At 48.0% G+C, this 22,936-nt stretch overlaps 1 protein-coding gene across 15 annotated transcripts in view; it reads right to left on the bottom strand.

The window, feature by feature from the left end:
* Nucleotides 1-2,417: 2,417 nt before the first annotated feature.
* Nucleotides 2,418-22,936, bottom strand: part of ADCK1 (aarF domain containing kinase 1) — a 152,060-nt gene continuing 131,541 nt past the window's right edge. For 14 of the 15 annotated variants that reach the window (XM_035261183.3, XM_035261187.3, XM_035261191.3 and 11 more), the window contains 2 exons: nucleotides 19,478-19,671; nucleotides 17,240-17,961 (listed from right to left, as the gene is read on the bottom strand). In XM_035261183.3, coding sequence (XP_035117074.2) covers nucleotides 17,790-17,961; nucleotides 19,478-19,671 — 366 coding nt within the window. In that variant the 3' untranslated portion in view covers nucleotides 17,240-17,789. Of the gene's footprint in view, nucleotides 2,558-17,239; nucleotides 17,962-19,477; nucleotides 19,672-22,936 lie in introns of those variants that run through there. The other variant, XM_078335522.1, reaches the window with a different exon arrangement.

The raw sequence follows: 22,936 nt of genomic DNA, 5'->3' as shown, positions 1-22,936 counted from the left end.
TCTCAGAATCTCACTCACTCAGGCATTTAGTATACACAAGCTGGACGTAAGCTAATGCCAGTCATTGGAAGTGGAGAGATTTAGCAAGCCAGTGGTACTGCATATAAGAATAATCCTTTTTCAAGGTCGTTAATTCATAAAATATCACGTGCCACACAAAACTTAACATTAATACCCACCACTTTTCTTTTTTTGAAATGGAGTTTCGCTGTTGTTACCCAGACTGGAGTGCAATGGCACAATCTCGGCTCACTGCAACCTCCGCCTTCTGGGTTCAAGAAATTCTCCTGCCTCAGCCTCCCGAGTAGCTGGGACTACAGGCGCACACCACCATGCCCAGCTAATTTTTGTATTTTTAGTAGAGACGGGGTTTCACCATGTTGACCAGGATGGTCTTGATCTCTTGACCTCGTGATCCACCCACCTCAGCCTCCCAAAGTGCTGGGATTATAGGTGTGAGCCACTGCGCCCAGCCTACCCACCACTTTTCTATCGAAAATTAATGTACTCTGAGTTAAGGGACCAAGATGACAGTGTGTAACAATTGATTATAATTAGTGTCTTGAATATTTATTGCTAGGACAGCTATAGTTTGAGGAAAGTATCTTTAAACAAAATGGCTAAATATTGGTTATCTTTAAAGTTCATTAAAGTGGCTAACCTAGAAAAAATATCTAAAAGAATACACAATAATCATTCATCAAAAGCTTCATGTTTAATAAACACTTATTAGAAACACAAAATTAAATCAAATGTTCTTTCATGAATTAATTTTTAAAACCTTTAAAATGCCAAAGGAGGAAAAAAAAGGTAAGGCAAGAAGTAATAGGGAGGTCAATGGATCTAAAAATATTCAAACATGGGCCGGGCATGGTGGCTCAAACCTGTAATCCCAGAACTTTGGGAGGCTGAGGCGAGGGGATCACAAGGTCAGGAGATGGAGACCATCCTGGCTGACACAGTGAAACCCCATCTCTACTAAAAATACAAAAAAATTAGCCAGGCATGGTGGCAGCTGCCTGTAGTCTCAGCTACTCAGAAGGCCCAGACAGGAAACTCGCTTGAACCTGGGAGGTGGAGGTTACAGTGAGCCGAGATCCCACCACTGCACTCTAGCCTGGGCAACAGAGCGAGACTCTGTCTCAAAAAAAAAAAAAAAAAATGCACACATACATATATATATATTCAAACATACTTGAGTTTGGCCAAGCACAGTAGCTTATGCTTGTAATCCCAGCACTTGGGGAAGCCAAGGTAGGTGGATCACTTGAGGCCAGGAGTTTGAGACCAGCCTGGCCAACATGGAAAACACCATCTCTACTAAAAATACAAAAATTAGCCATATGGGGTGGCACACACCTGTAATCCCAGCTACTCAGGAGTCTGAGGCATGACAATCACTTGAACCCGGGAGGCAGAGGTTGTATTGAGCCAAGATGCCCTGCATCCTGGGCCACAGAACAAGACTCTGTCTTAAAAAAAATAAAAACAGGCTGAGCACGGTGGATCTGTAATTACAGGTGGACCTGTAATCTTAGTATTTTGGGAGGCTGAGACAGGTGGATCACAAGGTCAGGAGATCAAGACCATCCTGGCCAACATGGTAAAACCCCGTCTCTACTAAAAATACAAAAATTAGCCAGGCTAATTTTTGTATTTTTAGTAGAGACGGGGTTTTTGTGCCTGTAGTCCCAGCTACAGAAAGCTGAGGCAGGGGGATCACTTAAACCCAAGAGGAAGAGGTTGCAGTGAGCCAAGATCACACCACTGCACTCCAGCCTGGGCAACAGAGTGAGACTCTGTCTTTATTTTAAGTAAACTGGCCTTTGGGAGAACTGATCCTTAGGCAAACAAGTTTTTGGCAATGTGCCTATAGGCAAGTTGCCTTTAGGTGAACAAGAACCAATTTGGTGGCAGAGGGAGGGGGTTGGGGAAGGAGGATAAGGAGCACAAGACATGAGGCCAGGAAACTTGTAAGGAGATCAGGTCTGAGCCAGGTGCTGGTGAGGGAAGGAAAGGATGGGGATAGGAAAGGGTTGCTGTATTAGTCAACTCTCAGACTGCTATAAAGAAATACCCGAGACTGGGTAATTTATAAAGGAAAGAGGTTTAATTGACTCACAGTTCCACATGGCTTGGGAGGCCTAAGGAAACTTACAATTATGGCAGAAGATGAAAGGAAAGCAGGCACCTTCTTCATCAGGTAGCAGGAGAGAGAGGAGCAAAGGAAGAACTTCCAAACACTTTTACAACCATCAGATCTTGTGAGAACTCACTCACTATCATGAGAACAGCATGAGGGAAATCACCCCTATGATCCAATCACCTCCTTCCCTTAACATGTAGGAATTATAATTGGGGATGAGATTGAAGTGGGGACACAGAGCCAAACCATATCATCCCACCCCTGGCCCCTCCAAAATCTCATATCTTTTCACACTTCAAAATCAATCATGCCTTACCAACAGTACCTCAAAGTCTTAATTCATTTCAGCAACTCAAAATTCCAAGTCCAAAGTCTTAACTGAGACAAGGCAAGTCCCTTCTGCCTATGAGCCTGTAAAATCAAAAGGAAGTTAGTTACTTCCTAAATACAAAAGGGGTATAGGAATTGTGTAAATGCTTCTGTTCCAAATTGGAGAAATTGGCCAAAACAAAGGGGCTACAGGCCTCATACAAGCCCAAAATCCAGAGGAGCAGTCATTAAATCTAAAAGCTCTGAAATGATCTCTTTTGACTCTATGTCTCACATCTGGGGCATACTGATACAAGGAGTGGACTCCCACAGCCTTGGGCAACTCCTTCATAGGCTGGTGGTTGAGTCCCTGTGGCTTCTCCAGGCACACAGTGCAAGCTATTGGTGGACCTACAGGTGTCTGGAGGACAGTGGCCCTCTTCTCACAGCTCCACTAACCAGGGTCCCAGTGGGGACTCTGTGTGAGGGATCCAACTCCACATTTCCCCTTTGTACTGACCTAGCAGAATTTATCTATTAGGGCTCTACCCCTGCAGCAGACCTCTACCTGGACATCCAGGCATTTCCATATGTCCTCTGAAATCTAGAGGAAGGTTCCCAAACCTCAGTTCTTGACTTCTATGCACCCACAGGCCCAGCACCATGTGGAAACCACCAAGGCTTGGGGTTTGCACCCTCGGAAACAATGGCTCGAGCTGTACCTTAGCCCCTTTTAGCCATGGCTGGAGCTGGAGCTAGCTGCTGGGACAAGAGCAGCAAGTACCAAGGCTGCACACAGGAGGGCCTTGGGTCTGGCCCACAAAACCATTTTTTCCTCCTAGGCCTCCAGGTCTGTGATGGGAGGGCTGCCAACAGGCTCTTTGACATGCCCTGGAGGCGTTTTCCTCATTGTCTTGGTGATCAACATTTGGCTCCTCATTATTTATGCAAATTTTTGCAGCCAGCTTGAATTTCTCCCCAGAAAATGGGTTTTTCCGTTCAATTGCATGTCTGGTTGCAAATTTTCCAAACTTTTATGTTTCACTTCCTTTTTAAACATAAATTTCCATTTTACATCATCTCTCCTAAATTTAAAGTTACACATATCTCTAGGGCAGGGGGCAAAATGCCACCAGTGTCTCTGCTAAAGTATGGCTAGCGTCACCTTTGCTCTAGTTTCCAAGAAGTTCCTCATCTCCATCTGAGACCACCTCAGCCTGGTCTTCATTGTCCACATGATTATTAATGTTTTGGTCAAAATGATTCAACAAGTCTCAAGGAGCAAGGGAAGTTCTCAAAGAAGTTCCAAACTTTCCCATATCTTCCTGTCTTCTTCTCATCCCTCCAAACTGTTCCATTCTCTACCCATTACCCAGTTCCAAAGTCACTTCCACATTTTCAATTATCTTTGTTAACAGTGCCCCACTCTCCACAGGACTAATTTACTGTATTCTCCCATTTTCACTGCTATCAAGAAATTCCTGAGACTGGGTAACTTATAAAGGAAAAAGGTTTAACTGACTCACAGTTCCACGTGGCTGGGGAGGCCTCAAGAAACTTACAGTCATGGCAGAAGGTGAAAGGGAAGCAAAGCACCTTCTTCACAAGGCAGCAGGAGAGAAAAGAGAGAAGGAGGAACTTCCAAACACTTAGAAAACCATTAGATCTTGTGAGAACTCACTCACTATCATGAGAACAGCATGGGGGAAACTGCCCCGATGATCCAATTACCTCCTTCCCTCGTGTTGGGGAGATGAGAGCTGGGTGAGATCACAGATCCAAACCATATCAGTTGCTATAAAGGTCAAGGAGAAGTATAAAGATGGACTCTTCTGGCTTCTGGACCAGGTAAATGCTGGTGGCACCACCCACTGAGACAATAAAAGCAGGTCTCCTGGTCAAAATGAAATCCTGGGAGATCCTGGCCTCAAAGAGAAATAGAGAGATGGTCTCCTCAAATCTTGCTTCCAGATAGAGCTGCAGACTAGCACGCTGGTTCCCAAGAGTTGTCTAAATCTCTTTCTCTCCTCCCAGACTCCAGGCTTCTGGCTCCCTTTGCATCCCTTCATCAGGGACTAAAGTTCCTTAAGGCAGGCATTGTGCCAGACTCATCCTGCTTCTCCACTTCCCTCTCCTGTAAATGGGCACTGAAATGGATTGAGGCATATATAAATGGCCACACAATGAATGAAAGGCTGCCTACAGCCTCCACTGTCGTGGTGTAAAAAGGCATGCGAGAGACAAGGGGGAAACGATCCTCGGTCTCCAAGGACTGCACCAGGTGGGCAGATAGTTGAGTGTGAAAGGTGGGAGTGGAGAGAAGTGTCCAGAGGGAGGCAATATGAACAGAGTGGTCTTGGAGGTTCCCCATAGAAGGCAGGACTTGAGACTTGTCACTAGTATAGAAAGCAAACAGCCAGACCACAGACATAGTTGAGCCTGGTGTCTGTAAATCACTAAGATCAGCCTGTTCAGGAATCTCTAAATGATGGCATAACCTGGAACACGAAGAGAGAGGTGACAACCCTCAACCCTCACTTAAGCTATCACTTTACCCAACCAGATGTATGAGATGAAGAACAGAGTGGGAGAGAGAGGTTTCCACACACAGCAATTACAATCCCAGTTCCTAAATTTGTCCCTGATTCAGCATGGCTCCAGTGAACTGACCAGCCTCGCTTGCCGGCAGATAGAGAACACCCATGTGAGACTGTCCTTATGTTAAATGCTCCCAGGGATGTCTGTATCTAACTGATACTGTGATTAAGAAAACAGCTCCTGCCAACTCTCTGGGGGTGACCTGTGAGGACAGTAACTAACAATCAATATGAGAAATTAAGCCTATTCCAGCTACATAGCCAGCTCTAAGAACCCCATGGGTCATTTGAACACAGGCATGATTTGGCAAAAATATATCCACACAACTGGCATCTAGCCAGAATCACATGGGCCTTTTTTTTTTTTTTCTTTCTTTCTGCTGTTTTTGACCAGAAAACAGAGAATATAAAGTAACTAATCAGTAGCCCTTACTCTCATAATCTCAACAACAGCAATAAGAACTTACACAATTTAACCCTGTTTACTCTCATTCAGCTCTGTGGAGAGTGTCCCGTCTGTTGATGTCTTTTTATTTTCTATCCCTGTAGACATATAAGAATTCTCCTCTAGACTTCTCTAGGCTCTCACAGTTCCCAGATGGATCCAGGGCCCTTAAAGATAATAGCTGCAATGCTCAGGGCTCTTTCAGCTAAAAAAAATCAGACAACCAATTTAAAGTAATTTACAAAAAAAAAAAAAAAAAAAAAAAAAATGGGGGTGTGGGAAAGATTGCAGATTTACTCGTTCATATTATTGAAAAATCAGGGGTGGCTCTGGCCTGTGGGAATGACCACATCCAGAGGTTCAAATGATCAAGAAGGCAAGATAGCCCCTGGATCTTCACAATCAGCAGAAAATTATTTATTTTTCAGAGCTCCAGCTGAAAGAGGCAGGAAGTTCTGCTTGAAGGCATGAGCCCACACTGAAATCAATCTCTGCCGCCAGAGGGGTGGCCATCTGTCTACTCCTGAGGCCTGTGGGAGATGTAGAGGTCAGCACACTTGGAGTAATGGAAGGGAGTCCTGTTAAAGCTGCAAAGGATGCTAGGTAAATAGACTGTCCACTACCAAGCTGTGTATCTGTTAGATTTTGTTTGTTTGTTTGTTTGCTTGCTTGCAAACAAACAAGAGTCTTGCTCTGTCACCCAGGCTGGAGTTTAGTGGTGTGATCTTAGCTCACTGCAACCTCCATCTCCTGAGTTCAAACGATTCCCCTGCCTCAACCTCCTGAGTAACTGGTACTACAGGTGCATGCCACCACCCCTGGCTATATTTTTGTATTTTAGTGGAGATGGGGTCTCACCCTGTTGGCCAGGATGGTCTTGAGCTCCTGACCTCGTGATCTGCCTGCCTGGGCCTCCCAAAGTGCTGGGATTACAGGCGTGAGCCACCATGCCCAGCCGTATCTGTTGATTTTTTACTGTTGCTTTTCCCTGTTACACTCACTGGCACTGGCACTGTCTATTCACGTTCACCATAGCCCTCTGAGAAGGCCAACCTGCAGATAACCACTGCTATTTCACAGCAGCGGAAGTGGAGGCTCAGGGAACAAAGCTACCTGCCCAGTGATAGTAGAACTAGGATGATGGACTGGACCTCCAGCTGCCTGACCCAGTGTACGTGACACTGGCCCCTGCCCAGAGAATCCAATCCAGGCTGAAGGTAGGGAAAGATCAGAGCCTTCTTAGGACACCTCCTGCCATCAGATTATTGTGAATGTCAACTACTACAAGTCAGAACTCACTTCTAATCAGCTCATCAAAACATCTAAATGTTTATGATTTCTCTCCTAAATCCCTTCACAGTATTGCCACTTCTCCCTAAACACTTGGGAGGGAGAGAAAAAGGAAGAACTTCTATATCCCTACTTACTATTGGGCAGAATTGAATTTCTGCCAACATTAACTCCCCTTACAAAGATTTTCCTAGAAAGGGGTGTGTCCCAGCATCCGCAGAGGCCCAAGGTGGGTGTCTGATGCCCTGCTGGCTGGGTGAGCTCTGAGCTATACAGACTCCTGCTCTGTGCAGAGTTGACTGCTCAGTGGGTACCCCTGACCAGCTACACCCACTGTAGGAGTAATATAGTTTGGACATTTGTTCCTACCCAAATCTCATGTTGAATTATAACCCCCAATGCTGGAGGTAGGGCCGGGTGGGAGGTGTTTGGGTCATGGAGATGGGTCCTTCATGGCTTGGTACTGTCTTTGTGAGAGTGAGTTCTCGTGAGATCTGGTCATTTAAATTATTTCTTTATGGCAGTGCAAGAATAGACTAACACACAGAGCCACAGAAGCCCACCACTGCTGCCAGAGCCCACCAGCTCCAGATGGAGGACGTGGTGGGAAGGTAGAAAGCATCCAACCTCTAGCAGCCTTGGCAGGACTGGGCTCTGTGGAAGCACCTACTCCAGCAAAGGAAAATAGAAAGTCAAGAATTTAGCATGTGGTCAGAGGGTGAGAGGCCAAGCTTTGGCTACAGACTACCTCAATTCAAAGCCTGAGCCCACCATTCATTGTCTGTGTGGCCTCCCAAAAACAACCTAAGCCTCCCATACCTCCATTTACTCCCCTGTGCAAAGAAGACATTAGTGGTCCCTAGACTCACAGAGTTTCACATGAGTTGAAATTGAATCCATGCAAAGAAGCTAGTAAGTGGTCAGTGCTCAGTAAGTATTAGCTGTCAGGCCGGGCGCGGTGGCTCACACCTATAATCCCAGCACTTTGGGAGGCCCAGGTAGGTGGATCACTTGAGGTCAAGAGATCGAGACCATCCTGGTCAACATGGTGAAACCCCGTCTCTACTAAAAATACAAAAAATTAGCTGGGCATGGTGATGCGTGCTTGTAGTCCCAGCTACTCGGGAGGCTGAGGCAGGAGAATTGCTCGAACCCAGGAGGCGGAGATTGCGGTGAGCTGAGATCGTACCATTGCACTCCAGCCTGGGTAATAAGAGCGAAACTCCATCTCAAAAAAAGAAAAAAAAGTATTAGCTGTCATTATTATTATTATTATTAATTTATTGATAACTAATTCTTCCACTCAGAATGAAGCCTACCTTAGCATTCCCAGGCCTACCACAGAATGTAGTGGTGTGGCAGGTAGAATAAGGCCTCCCTGCCCCCTAAAGAGATCCACTTCCTATTCCCTGGAACCCGTAACCATTACCTTGCATAGTCAAAGAACTTTTCAGGAAAGTGATTAAATGAAGAATCTTGAGATTGGGAGATATTCCTGGATTATCCAGGTGGGCCCAGTGTAATCACAAGGCTGTTCCCAAGAGGGAGATAGGAGGGTCAGAGTCAGCTGTGACATGGAAAGCAGAGGTTGGAGTGATGCAGCTACGAGCCAAGGAATGCAGGCAGCCTCTACAAACTAAGGCAACAAAACAGATTCTCCTCCAGAGCTTCCAGAAAGCAAGCAGCCTGGATGATACCTTAATTTTTGGACTTCTGACCTCCAGAATGTTAAGATAATATATTTGTGTTGTTTTAAGCCGCTCACTAACTTTGTGGTAATTTGATTTAGCAGCAATAACAAACTAATACAAATGATCATTGTGTCCTGACACAGGCTTCCTGACCACCTCCTCCAAGCCATTGGTGTAGGAGCATTTGATTAAAGAACACTCAAAAGCAAGCTCCTCAGACTCTGAAAGCACCCCTTTCATGTTCATTTCTTCAAGAGACATTTATCATGTGTCTGCTCTTGCACATAACCCATTCCTGCAGCCACAGTCAGCGAGGACAGAGGACAGGAGGGCTCATCAGAGACCCAGGCTCTTCCTATCCTTCCCATGGGCTCCTCCAGCCTGTTGGATTCTCGTGTGTAATAGAGCTGACTCCATTTCTGATGTTGACCTCTGACAGCTTTGAAGCCCTGCGCCTCCCTCTTACCCTTTTGCATAGGTCTGGGCCAACCCGTAAGAAAGCTCAAGGCCCCCCCACTTGTTGCTTGTGGAGAAGTTCAAGACAGGCAAACCCTGGCTGTGCATGGGAACCCTCCTCCTGGTTCCACCCCTGCCACAATAAAAACCAGAGCCATTCTGCCCCAGGTACCTCTCACCCAGGTTTCACTCCAGATGGAACTGAGCCCTTCTCCTTCGGGAATCCTTTTGCTATTTACTATGAAAGTAATAAAATGTATTTCACATTCATTCACTGGTGCCTAGGAGGCCTCAGTCCAACATCCATAAATTCTGGGAAGGGGGACCACCCAGCATTCGGCAGGGGAGGCAAGTGCCTGTATGAGCTCAGGCTGCCATAGCAAAGTACCGTAAAGCACATGGCTTAAACAATAGGAAACAATAGAAAAGTGGCCCCACAATGGAAACTGTTTTCTCACAGTTCTGGAGGCTGGAGCCAGCCAGTTGGTTTGTGGTGCTCTCTTCCTGGCTTGCAGGCAGCCGCCTTCTTACTATGTCCTCATCTAGCCTTTCTTTTGCTCTGGTGCCTCTTCTTCTTCTTACAAGGACGCCGATTAGGGCCCCATCTAACCTAATTGATTCCTTTAAGGCCCAATCTCCAAATAGTCACATTTGGGGTTGGAATTTGAACATAAGAATGCTGGGAGAACATAATTCAGTCCTTACAGTGACCAAAAAAAACGTTATGTTGTGCTTATTACCTCAAGGTCACAAAACAGCTGCTATAGTTCTAGGCGTCAAAAACCACACCAATTTCCCTTACAGGAAGAAAGTTAGGGGCAACACTAACAAACGATACCTTTATCAACTTCTAAAACAAAACTCCACCAGACGTGGTGGCTCACGCCTATAATCCCAGCACTTTGGAAGGCTGAGGCAGGCAGATCACTTGAGGCTACAAGTTCAAGACCAGCCTGGCCAACGTGATGAAACCCCATCTCTAATCTAAAAAAAAGAACTACTTGCCCAGAAGCCTTCCATAAGATTCCCCTTCACCTCACATGTCATGTGCCACTTCTAGCTGCAAGGGAGGCTGGGAAAGCAAGATCTCACTTTTCTATTCTCTCAAGTAGAAGGCAAGAGCTAAGGGGGTTGGAAATAGTCTGCCACAGCAGCTAATAGTAAAAATAAACAATATCTATGGAGGACTTACTACAGTTTATCTTCTCCAAACACTTCTCCAAGTACACCGTATCTAACCTGATCCTCCCAATGTACCCTACAAGGCAGGTACTATTATCTCCACTATTCAAATTTAGGAATTGATGTCCAGAGAGGTTGGATTACTTGCCTAAGATCACACAGAACCCTGAGGGCAAAAGGATTTGAACTTAGGCCAACTCAAAGGCCCAGACCATGAGTTCACCATCCATCAACAGAGGTCTGTAGATGCTGATGTGCACATGCTTACTTTTGGCAGGATAAAGCAAGCAGTGGGCAGGGAACAAGACCTCCCTCCCACTGCAAGCAAGAAGTGGGCAGGGAAGGAGATCTCCCACCCACTACACAGCCCTGGCAACTGAGTTGTGCTGACAACTCCAAGAGGACAGGGAACAGCCAGAGCCCCGACCTCTGTCCCCAGTTCAGCAGTCTGGGGAGCCAGGAAGGGCTTCACATCCCACCCGGGGTCAGCCTTGGAGAGAAAAAAAGTCCACACTGCTGACCATCTGTCCCTGCAGCCCTCCCTCTCCATGATTACCCACTTACAGAAAGGGCCACCAACCACTTCCAACATTCATCACCTAGGAGTCATGGGTTTGATACAGCTGGCCACCAGCTCAAGTGAGACGCTGACTGGCCCTTGTTGGGCACCAACAGGTGGCTGCAGGTTGGGTTGGTGCAGAGGGTTCCGGGCCCACCACCCGTGGAGACTGATGAGAGAGCTCCATGCCAACACCTCACTGGGGAGTCCCATTTCTAGAACGGCAAATACGCCTGGAAAACAAAATCCACAGCGCCAGACCTTCCTTTTGGGAAGAAGGGCTCAATGTTCATGTTTCTGATATTACATCCATTTGTCATTACATTTGTGTGTATGCATAAAGATGCATAAAGAGTGAATCTGTGGTCAATGTAAACATGAAAGCTTTGTATTACCTTCTCTCCTTTTTTTTTCTTGAGATGGAGTCTCACACTGTCGCCCGTTCTGGAGTGCAATGGCGTAATCTCGGCTCACTGCAACCTTTGCCTCCTGGATTCAAGTAATTCTCTCCCGCCTTAGTCTCCAGAGTAGCTGGGATTACAGACGCCCGCCACCACGCCCAGCTAAGGTCTATGAACTGACGTGATCCACCCGCCTCAGCCTCCCAAAGTGCGGGGATTGCAGGCGTGAGCCACCGTGCCCGGCCTGTATTACCTTTTTGCGGGGTATCTGCAGCTTTTAGTTTCTGGAGTGCCTTTTAATTTGGAAGTATCCAGGCTCTCTTAATCTCAGAGGTGCTGCCTAATGCCCACAGGTGGAGTTCATGAGCTGCATTCCTTCCTTCCCTGGAAGGTGTGAGGGCCTGAAGCAGGGTCCCAACCCCAGCGGGTGAGCATTTAAGAACAAAAACACTAAATCATGTTGATACTTGTTCTCTGGATAGGATGCAATGAGAGGTCTGCTTTCACCTGGGTTGTGTTTGTCTCAAAACCCAGAGCTCCCGTCTAATCACAAGAAAACACCAAACAAACTCAAATTGAGAGACATTCTACAAAACACCTGGGCAGGACTCTTCAAAAGTGTCAAGCTCAATGAAAGACAAGGAGAGTGAGAGAAATTGTCACAGATGGGAGGAGACTAAGGATACATGACAACTGAATGCCAGGGGGCACCCTGGATGGGGCCTGGAACACAGAGGACATTAGTGAGGAAGCTGGTGCAATTTAAAGACAAAATACAATTCTAAAAAGTGCCTGGCACCTGGCAGGGTGCAGCAGCTCAGACCTGTAATCCTAGCACTTTGGGAGGCCAAGATGGGCAGATCACCTGACCTCAGGAGTTCAAGACCAACCTGGACAACATAGTGAGACCCCCGCCCTGATCTCTACAAAAAAAAAAAAAGCAAAAAGCCAGGCATGATGGTGCATGCCTGTAGTCCCAGGTACCTGGAAGGCTGAGGTGGGAGAATCACCTGAGCTCAGGAGGTTGAGGTCACAGTGAGTTGTGATGGTGCCAGTGTACTCCAACCTGGGTGACAGAGTGAGGCCCTATCTCAAAAAGATGCCTAGCCCCCATTCAAACCAATTAAATCAGAATTTTGAGCATGTGAAGCTTTCCATGTGGTTGCTCTGGGCAGGTAGGGTTGAGAATCATAGATCAGTGATTTCGAATGTGAGTGCAAGCATCAGAATCCAGGGCCGGGCTTATTAAAACAGATGGGTGGGTCTCCCTCAGAGTTTCTGATTCAGCGAGTCTGCAGTGAAAATTTGCATGTTTCAACAAGTTCCCAGGTGATGAGTGTGCTGCTGATCCTGGGATCGCATGTTCAGAACCACTGACCTAGATCCTCACCACTCAAAGTGTGGTCCATGGACCAGCAGCATTGGCATCACCTGGGAGGTGGTTAGACATGCAAAACCTCAGGCCTCATCCCAGACTCACTGAGTCAGAACCTGTGTTTTAACAAGATCCCAAGTTATTCATTTATGCATGAAAATCTGAGAGGCATTGCCCTAGAATGAACGTGCAGGGAGAGGGAATGAGGAAATAGGAGCTGAAATGGCAGGGGTCAGGGAGGCTTAACGTCCATCATTTCACCAGTTGTAGAGTCTACCCTTTCTTTTCACACACAGTAAATGAAAAATAGGACACATATCAGAGGAACTCTGCAATAATCAAGCCAAAGGCAGAACTGGCCAGAAAGAGCCTTCATTGCCCCGAGCAGTGCTGGCCAGGGGCACAGTGACCTGGCTGGGATGACGTCCTGCCTAGCTGATGGCAGGGCTGAGGTAGCTTCTGCAGAAGCCAAGCAAACCAGGCCAGGAGGCACTAACTGCAAGAAAAGGGCATCGCAGGTAGAGCCCAGGGTTCAACATTTACTCTTCCAAGGGCTGACCCTGTCCTTCCATCAGTAAAGGAGTGAGAACCAAGGCAGCCTGTGCAGCCTTTTAATAGACTTTACTCCCAGGAAGGAAAGAGTAGGAGAGACAGGGAGAAGGAAGCAAGGAGGACGAGGACAAAAAGGAAAAAGAGAAAGAAGGGCAGAGGCTTTTTTGAACAAATGGCTCCTTACCAAACAGCTTTTTTTTTTTTTGAAACGGAGTTTCTCGATTTTGTTGTCCAGGCTGGAGTGCAATGGCACCATCTCAGCTCACTGCAACCTCTGCCTCCTGGGTTCAAAGGACTCTTGTGCCTCAGCCTCCCGAGGAGCTGGGATTACTGGCACCCAGCATCACACGCAGCTAATTTTTTATTTTTAGTAAAGACAGGGTTTCACCGTGTTGGTCAGGCTGGTTTCAAACTCTTAACCTCAAGTGATCCACCTGCCTCGGCCTTCCAAAGTGCTGGGATTACAGGCGTGAGCCACCAAGCCCAGCCCCAAACAGCTTTTACCGAAATGTTCTGTGGACTTAAGGCTTGTGGGGTGGGCTGGGAGGGCTGGTTTTCCACAGTTCCCATTTGACCAGTTACCAGTAGCAGTGGTACCTGGTTGCCCGGCATTCAAGACCTCTCTTTAGATGTGGGCCCTTCTGATCTAGCCTAAGAAACAGCACCGCTCTCCTGGGCCAGGCTGCCAGGAAGATACCACCCTCTGTGGTTCTTTCATCCTGCTGAGATCATACCTGATCACCAGCTCCCAGCTTGGATCCTAGCTTCTTGTGGCTACACGCTTCCTACCCACTTCAGTCCCAAGTGCCACTCTGTGTGACTCCATTTGAGACTCTCACATTTGCCTAAAGTGAGGGCTATTCCAAACCTCCAACAAGTCCCATTGCCCAGGATTTGCTGGGGTGCCTCTTGGAGCCACTTTGTTTTCCAGGATGTTATTAGACGCTTGCAGTTTTGGAGCCCTGCAGCTGTGGCAGGAGGGCCCTGGGCATCCTGTAATGCTCAAACAGACCATCTCTGATCTTGAGAGTAGGCTAGAAATGCTGAAGTTAACCTGACAACTGAGCAGCACCTCATGAGAAATGAGAGCATGTGTAGCTTTTTAAATAACAGATTTCAACACCCCTGGAAATAACAAAGAATGGAGCAATTCTTTTTATTTTCTATTTTTTGAGATGAGGTCTTGCACTGTCACCCAGGCTGGACTGCGGTGGTGTGATTTCAGCTCACTGCAACATCTGCCTCCTGGGTTCAGGCGATTCTCCTGCCTCAGCCTCCCGAGTAGCTGGGACTACAGGTGCGTGCCATCACACCCGTCTAATTTTTGTATTTTTAGTAGAGACGGGGTTTCACCAAACTCAAACAGGAGTTTGAGACCAGGCTAGTCTCAAACTCCTGACCTCATGATCCACCCACCTCAGCCTCTCAAAGTGCTGGGATTACAGGCATGAGCGACCATGCCCAACCAAATGGTGCAATTCTAAATGCTTGCATGGTAATGAGCACTGTACCATAAGCCACAACATCTACACTCACATGTCTGAGAGTCTCTGGACCAAATGAGCCAGAGTCAGAATTCCTCTTCCCTCCACCTGAGAAGAGGTGGGAGGAACAATAGCTATGTTGCTAAATCAAAGAGGTCAACAACTATGTTAAATAAGTATCCACAGGTTAAGAGAAAGCATTCATCAAAACTGGTGATGCCTTGCAGAGAGACATTGTCTCTGCTAGGGGGTGGAGGAAGTGGCAGAATCAATGGCCAACCCTCATGGCAAATTCCACAGTAGAGAGAAGGGATCAGGGCAAAGTTCACCAGCGTGTTTCTGAACCGCAGAGCGGCATCTGGGACAGAAGGTTCTCCTATGGATTTGGACTCCAGAGATGACTCCACCCTAGCCAAGTAGAAGGCCCAGGATAGCAGCTGGTCAGTAAAACTTGCCACAGCCCCAGGAGAGGTCAAGAACACACCACAGTGGTTGTGAAATGATAAAGAATTTGCCTGGTCTTTGTGCTGTTCCTCTAAATCCCTGGAAACTCCCAAGGGATAGGAATGTCTGTTATTCAGGGTGTACCCCTTGTGGCACACCTAAGTTCATACTAACTAGATGACTTTGAATGGGGGCAAGATTACCCCAGCCTCCTCTGGGGAGGAGAGAGAAACTGAGAGATTGAGATCATTTAATGTGGCCCATGATTCAATCAAAAGTGCCTGTGTCATGGAACCCCAATAAAAACTCTGAACACTGAAACTTGGTGGACATACTGATGTGCCAAGAAGGCGATGCCCCTTGATCCCATGGGGAGAGGACATGGAAGCTCTGCACTCAGGACTCCCCTGTGTGGCTCATGTGGCTGGTCTTGAGTTATATCCTTTATAATAAAACCGTAATTACAAATAGAGTGCTTTCCTGAGTTCTGTGGATCATTCTAGCAAACGATCAAACACGAAGGGACTACAGGAATCCCCAAATTTGTAGTTGCTCAGAAGTACAGGTGGTCTGGGGCCCCCCAAACCTGAGGCTTGTGGCTGAAGTGAGGGCAGTCTGATGGGCAGCTGTATCCTTAAGCCTGCAGAGTCTGCTCTACTGCAGCTGGTCAGTGTCAGAACTGCACTGCGGAAATGTAGTGGTCCAGGTCCATCCTGTCTTAGGTGCTGGGGTAACATCTGGTGCATCTGCATCTTCCAGGGCTTTTGTCTTCTCTACCCATGTACTCCCTCCCCTCACCCTACCCCTGGAAATCCAATTTCCTCTGAATTCAGGGCATTTGAGACCCAAACTCAGGCATATAAGACAGCCCAAGGGGCTGTATTCCATCTCCACAGCACTGTAGAATTTAAAAACCATAGGCCACTGTTCAGCAGCTGTGTGACTACAGGCAAATTACTAAACCTCTCTGAGGCTTGGTTCCCACCTCGGTAAGATGAGGCTAATAACCCCTCCATCACAGGACAACTCAAAGATGTAACATATTTGCAGAGCCTAATGGGCTCTCACATATGGAAGGCACTTGGTAAACATCTACCTCCTCCCTTGCTATCTTCACATGGCCCCATACTCCCAGCTCTTCTTGCCTCCCTGCTCACCCCAGCTAATGGTGGGTGCTGGGTCCACTGGCACCATACTGATGTTTTAGATCCCAGGACAGCAGGAAGCCAACCATTACACACATACAAAGTGAAAAGCAAATAACCATGACCTTGAACAGAAAGGACATTCATATTTACTTTGGTGGCTATAAAAGACACCATAAAATATACTATGCAGCACACATCCTCATGATTAATAACAGATATTGCAAATTATACTCTCAGGTCCCTGGGTGCCTCCAACTGGTCACTAAGAACAATTAATTCTTTCAGGAAATAAAAGGACTGTGAATTGTCGCTGATCACGGAAAAATCTGCTTGCTGTACTATGAATAAAGAGAACAGAAAATGAGGCTCAAATGCAGGGGATTTTTTGCTCTTGTGAATTGGGCAAAGTAAGATCAGAGAGGCTCAAATACAATGACTGTCTGTGAGAGCGGACAGTAGGACCTGCCGACAACAAAGACGTGGGAATTAGAGCAGGAGGTTAGGGATGTCCAAGAAACAGGAGCAGACAACCAGGCTGGGGGAGAGCAGTGCTGGCAGCAAGCAAAGGGGTGCAGACACAGGAGCTGCAGAGGGACAACCTGCCACAGTGACGGAGGCTTCAGCAGCAGGACTAAGGTCTCCAGGAGGACTGGTGGGAGACAAGTAGAATTCCATGCCTGACGCTGGCGCCACTGAATGAGAACCAAAGGGGTAACTCAGGATACAGTGGAACAAGGTTGGTGTCCAGGTCACAGAACACCAAGGTCCAGGGTTTCAGCAGAGCCTCTGAGTTCCTGGCCTTGGGCTTCTTAACTCCTCCAACCGAAGTCTCCGAGTCTTGGAAGGTGAGAGAAACCTCCAAGAAACAGGAAGTGGGCCCACAGTGGAAGTGGCCCCACGGGTTGGAAGGATTATAGGTGTAAGAAGCCAAGCAGAAGATCACACCGATACTCAGTTCCGGTCCACTCTGAACTCCCAACCTAGAACACAAAGCCCAACAACCAGTCCCCGGCCTTGCGTTCCCTAGGTCTCCCTAGGAAACCCTGAGGAAGCAGCAACCAAGAGGAACCATAAGCCCTTGGCAAGGATCATGAGGGCACTGGAAGGGCATGTGCCTGGGGTCAGATGAGAGGCCGGTGAGTTAGGAAGGACAAACCTGCAACCTTGAAGGAGTTTTTATTGAAACACTGTATAGAAAACACCAAAGGTCACTGTGACAGCCATGAGCTCATGGCTGCAATGGAGTCTGCCCCAGATGCCAAACCACCTCGCTGAGGTGTGACTTCCTCTGGAGGGTGACATGGCAAGGAAAGGGAAGCTGTTTTCTGTCAAGTTCAGAGACCATTCTCACCTGCAACAAAATCAAACTCGCTAGATCAGTTTGCCCCAGTGGCACGTCTTGACAATGGGAAGGATTAACGGAAGTAGCGAGGATATCCAACCCAATGGCACATGCCAGGAGTGGGAATGTAGGCTGCTGAGTCGTCTTGGAGAAGAAGAGAGAGCTATGCCACAGTTCAGCTTGTGGGCCCCGACACAAGGGCCACAGTGTGCGGAGAGGATTCCCAAGTGGGAGGAGGATGGTGCCATGGACAGTGACTCTGGGGCTGCAGGCCACCATGTGGCAAAAATGGAGCAGCGGCATGGAGGCAGGACCAGGGGCTGAGGAGTGGAAAGACACCAGAACGGGGTGAGGGAGAGCAATTCCACTCAGAGTACAGCAGGAAACAGCCAGCATAGCAGGGCCAAGACCCGGTCGGCCAGCTTTAACCCCTTCACACACAGGATGAGCTCATGGAGGTTGATCTGCCATAAGCTGAAGGCCTCGCTGAAAGAGATCTGGGTCCTTCTGAAAAATGAACCAGTATTCTTCTTCTTGTGCCTGGAAGAAGGGAAAGAAGAAAGGAGAAAAGAGATATAAAGAGGCAAGAAACGCCAGCTCTGTATCATTTAGAAAAATTAAAGATGGTGGCTTTGGACAACTCACCAACTCCTTGACCCTAAGCACTGCTCTTGGATACAGGATCATACTCTACCACTACCCAGTCAGGAGCCAGAGGAACTCAAATATTTCAAAGGCATTTTTCAAATAAGTGGGATAAATAAAAGCAGTTGTTTCACATGGCATCAAAGGTCCAACAAACCCGCTAGGTAGAACATTCCAATGTTTCTTTCTCCAAAAGCATAGTAAATAATGCCAACCAAGAATCCCCCAAACTCAAAAACAGTCAAAGCCTTTCCAAACTTTTCTAAGGATAAGAATCACTTGGAAACCTGGTCAGGTGGTCCTGGGAAGCTAAGGCCATTATGAATTCAGCCCAGCTCCATCCCTTCTACACCAACAAAAGGACATGATGAAAATTGGTGTTTATGATGATGACCTATTCAAGACTCATTTCCTGAACTCTCAGAGGAAGAATAAATCAGAGTTGGCCCTTTCAGTGTGCAGTATATTATGCTGTAAACTAATTCAATATTTGATAGTGGGTACATGATCTATGTGGTCAAATATCCCTTCACCAGACAGGTTCCCAGAACGGTCCATTCCCCGCCTAGCATGGAAGGGCTGGGAGTTGAACACCATCTTAGGCTTCCTCTCTTGAGTGAGAACTATCAGCCAGGGCATGGTACTTCTGACGTATTCCTCACACTCAGTTACAGAGACTAAAACCCTCTTTCCTCTGGAACTAGCTCCCTGAGGAAGCACACTTCTCTTCCTCATTAATGCCCAAAGGTGCTGAGGCATTTAAAAAGATCTGAGGCCGGGCATGGTGGCTCACACCTGTAATCCCAGCACTTTGGGAGGCCAAGGCAGGTGGATCATTTGAGGTCAGAAGTTTGAGACCAGCCTGGCCAACATGGTGAAACTCCATCTCTACTAAAAATATAAAAATTAGCTGGGCGTGGTGGTGGGCACCTGTAATCCCAGCTACTCAGGAAGCAGCGGCAGGAGAATCACTTGAACCTGGAAGATGGAGGTTGCAGTGAGCGAAGATTGCATTGCTGTACTCCAGCCTGGGGGACAGAGTCAGACTCTGTCTCAAAAAAAGAGAATAAATTAAATAAATAAATAAAAAGATCTGAGATCTCAAGAGAACCTGAGTCAGTCTCACCTGCAGGACAAAGAGCACTGGCCTGGCTGACAAGTCCCAGGACCAGTTAGCAGAGAGATACATATCAGGGCTTCCTGACCTCAAACGGGATACCTGGATGAGGTTGAGATGGCCAAAAAACATTTCAAACTTTAACTTTTTCCTGCAGGGTGATCTGGAGTTTGGGAAGCTCAGGCAGGGCCCTGTGGTCTGGTGGGGAAAAGTGGAGGCAAGAGTGGGTCCCCTGGGGCAGGCCAGGGGGACAGGAAGGGAGGAGAGGGAGGAGAGGGAGGAGGCCACACTCACTCGGCTAGTGCCCTGACGCAGCAGCGTGACATGTTGAGAAAGGAGCTGGCGCTGGCCCGGGTGCCCAGAGCGGCCTCGATGCCACGTAGCAGGTCATTGGTCTTTAAGATGAGCAGCATCTGGCGCGGCACGTGGTTGAGGAGCTGGCTGATCTGGGGGAGGTAGTTGGCTGCATTGTTGCGAATCTCTAAGTCCTGAGAAAGCAATGGGGAGACAGGAACAAATGGTTGGTGTGGGCAGTGGGGCCAGGGGTGGCAGGGGTCTGGCAGGCTGCGACCAGAGGGCTGCAAAGAAGCCCCAGGAGGGAGCTTCAGGCATCACTGTCTTGGCACAGCTAGGAGCACTCCCCATAGAGAAGTCTAGCCCCAGGCACTGTATACCCTGACAAACCTGGAAGGGGATGTCTCAACCACACGTCTAGGAAAGTGTTGGATGTGGCACAGGATACACTGAATGAGACCAGGTTCTTCTCGAAGGCTTTTTCACTGGCCACCAATTTTAGATCAGGTCTGGAAGGAGCCCTAGAAGCCAGGAGCAGGTGAGTCTGGTCTCCTACACCTCCAAGCCTAGTTCAGGCTGACCTGACTTCAACCCAACTCCCAAGTCCTGCCCCACAGCCTGCACCCTGCCAGACCTACGCTCCTGCTCACACTCCATTGCTTACCACTGTCCTCCCATGAGACTGCTCACCAGTCTCATCCCACCTGTGGTCCAACATTTGATGCCCTGGCTTAGGATCCAGGATCAGCCCTTTGCACTGGTCATCACCACAGCCCTTGACCCACTTTAAGTTTGGGGTCTGGCTTCCCCACGATCCCTGTCCCTGTACTCTTCACAGCTCTAGGCAGATAACTGCTCCCAGTCAAATCTTGAACATGAGTGTGGTTCTGACCCCTTTTCAGTCTCCAAAGATATGATGATGATGATGGTGACGATAAGCACCATATATTGAGCATTTACTAAAGAAGCCAGGCACTTTGACAATGTTCGCATGTATAATTGATTTAATCCTCACAACAACCCTATCAGTGTATTATCCCCATTTAAGATGAGGAAACAGGCCGGGTGCGGTGGCTCAAGCCTGTAATCCCAGCACTTTGGGAGGCCGAGGTGGGTGGATCATGAGGTCAAGAGATCGAGACCATCCTGGTCAACATGGTGAAACCCCGTCTCTACTAAAAATACAAAAAATTAGCTGGGCATGGTGGCACGTGCCTGTAATCCCAGCTACTCGGGAGGCTGAGGCAGGAGAATTGCCTGAACCCAGGAGGCGGAGGTTGCGGTGAGCCGAGATCGCGCCATTGCACTCCAGCCTGGGTAACAAGAGCAAAACTCCGACTCAAAAAAAAAAAAAAAAAAAGATGAGGAAACAAAGGCATTGAGAAGTGAAGTGGTAGTAAGTGGTGAGATGGGACGTGAACCCAGCCTTTGCCCTCACCATCTGTCAATACCACACCTCCCCACCTCACAGCAGGACTGCATGACTCTGAGTAAGTCCTCTAATTTCTTTCAACTCAGTATCCTCACCCAAAAATTGGGAATGCCAATACCCTCTGTACCCACCTCCAAGCAGCACTGGGAGGGTCACCAGAGATAGGGTCTCAGGAAGTAATCAGTGCCAAGTCATAACAAGGGGCCAAGGGGTGCTGTCAAAAGGCTTTCCTACCTCCTTCTCTCCAAAGCAGCAGGGCTCTCGGTCCTTTCAGGAGCACGTGTGGGCTGCTGAAAACTGAGTCATTGCAAAACTTGAAATGCCTCTCAGGAGCTATCAGACTGGAACATCTCAACACAAAGCCAGACCTCAAGAAGTGCCTGTGGCCACAGCTACAAGTCCCCTGCTCACCACAGCAACTCCCCTCTCAGCAAGGTCAGGACTGGTCTGGTGACAGCCTCTCAGCTCCTTCACCCACCCAGGCTACTGATGGGGGACAGCTCTTAGAGCAGCAGAGTCTCCAACTAAGACACATCCTGATGGTGGTGTCTGCAGTAAAGCCTGTTGGGTGTCTACCTAACAGTCTTCATCCTAATCTTTTTTATTAAAAGAACCCAGGCCCACGCCTGTAATCCCAGCAGTTTGGGAGCCCGAAGTGGGCAGATCACAAGGTCAGGATTTCGAGACCAGCGTAGGCAACATAGTGAAACCCCGTCTCTACTAAAAATACAAAAATTAGCCAGGCCTGGTGGCAAGCACCTGTAGTCCCAGGTACTTGGGAGGCTGAGGAAGGAGAATCCCCTGAACCCGGGAGACGGAGGCTGTGGTGAGCCAAGATCATGCCACTGCACTCCAACCTGGACAACAGAGTGAGACTCCGTCTCAAAAAAAAAAAAAAGAACCCAATTTTGTTCACTTGATCCCTTGGGGTCATACTCTGTAGGGAGGCACAGCCCCTCCTTGGCCCGAGCAGGGAATCTGGATTGAGTTCAGGGCTGGCTCTGCACTCTTAGCCCCTTGCCACCTGACTGGTTTAGGCAGGGACATGTGACCTGCTGATGAGCCAGGAGGAGGCTGTTGGAAGGAGGCCAACAGTTCTAGGAAAGGTTTTCTTGCTCTTAAATGATATAAGGAGACATAGGTCCTTATTCTTGCCTCTAGCCACCACTGAATGAAGATGTGAAGCTTGGAACCACCCCAGTCATCTTGGAATTGTGATGGAAAGCCCAGAGGATCATGAGAATTAGCCCAGGGACCTGAATTTGTTCATCAACTGAGTCAACCCTCCCATCTCCAGGCTTCTTGTTAGAGACAGAACAAATTCCTTATGTTTAAGTCATGGTTAGTTGGGGAAAACATTCTCCTTCATATAATGTTGGAGGTTCCCTTAATTCTCAATGAGAGCAGGACTCAGAAAGACTGAGCCTGTGGGTCCCTGAGACCAGGCTGATCAGGAGTAGCTAACTTTATGCTCTATCTGGGTTGTCCAAAGTGAGCAAGTGGAGTAAGTATCTCCAGAACATTCACAAATGCCCCTCTACCAGACCCAGTCCCAGAATGGCAGGGACCTTACAAAAAGATGTACAAGACGGGGTCTTTGCCCCCGGGTACTCACCACATAGCTGGAGAGTTAAGGCATGCAGAAAAATAACTACACGGGGCACGGTGTACTTGCCAAGTTAGTAATACAAGCATTAAGGGGTGAGTATTGGCAAAGGCGATAAGAACAGGCTTTCTGGAAGAGAAAAGATTTATTCAAAGGACTGGCGTTTAAACTGAGTCTTTATCGATGAATAAGAGTGCAAAAACAGGCCGGGGTGGTGGCTCACACCTGTAATTCCAGCATTTTTGGGAGGCCGAGGCAGGTAGATAGCTTGAGGCCAGGAGTTCAAGACCAGCCTGGCCAACATGGTGAAACCCCATCTCTGGTGGCAGGTGCCTGTAATCCCAGCTACCTGGGAGGCTGAGGTACGAGAATCACTTGAACCTGGGAGGCAAAGGTGGCAGTGAGCCAAGATTGCGCCACT

The sequence above is a fragment of the Callithrix jacchus genome, chromosome 8 (assembly GCF_049354715.1).
Source record: "Callithrix jacchus isolate 240 chromosome 8, calJac240_pri, whole genome shotgun sequence".
NCBI classification, from domain to species: Eukaryota; Metazoa; Chordata; class Mammalia; order Primates; family Cebidae; genus Callithrix; species Callithrix jacchus.
Note: the sequence above shows the minus strand (reverse complement) of the source record. Positions and strands in the feature narration are given on the sequence as shown.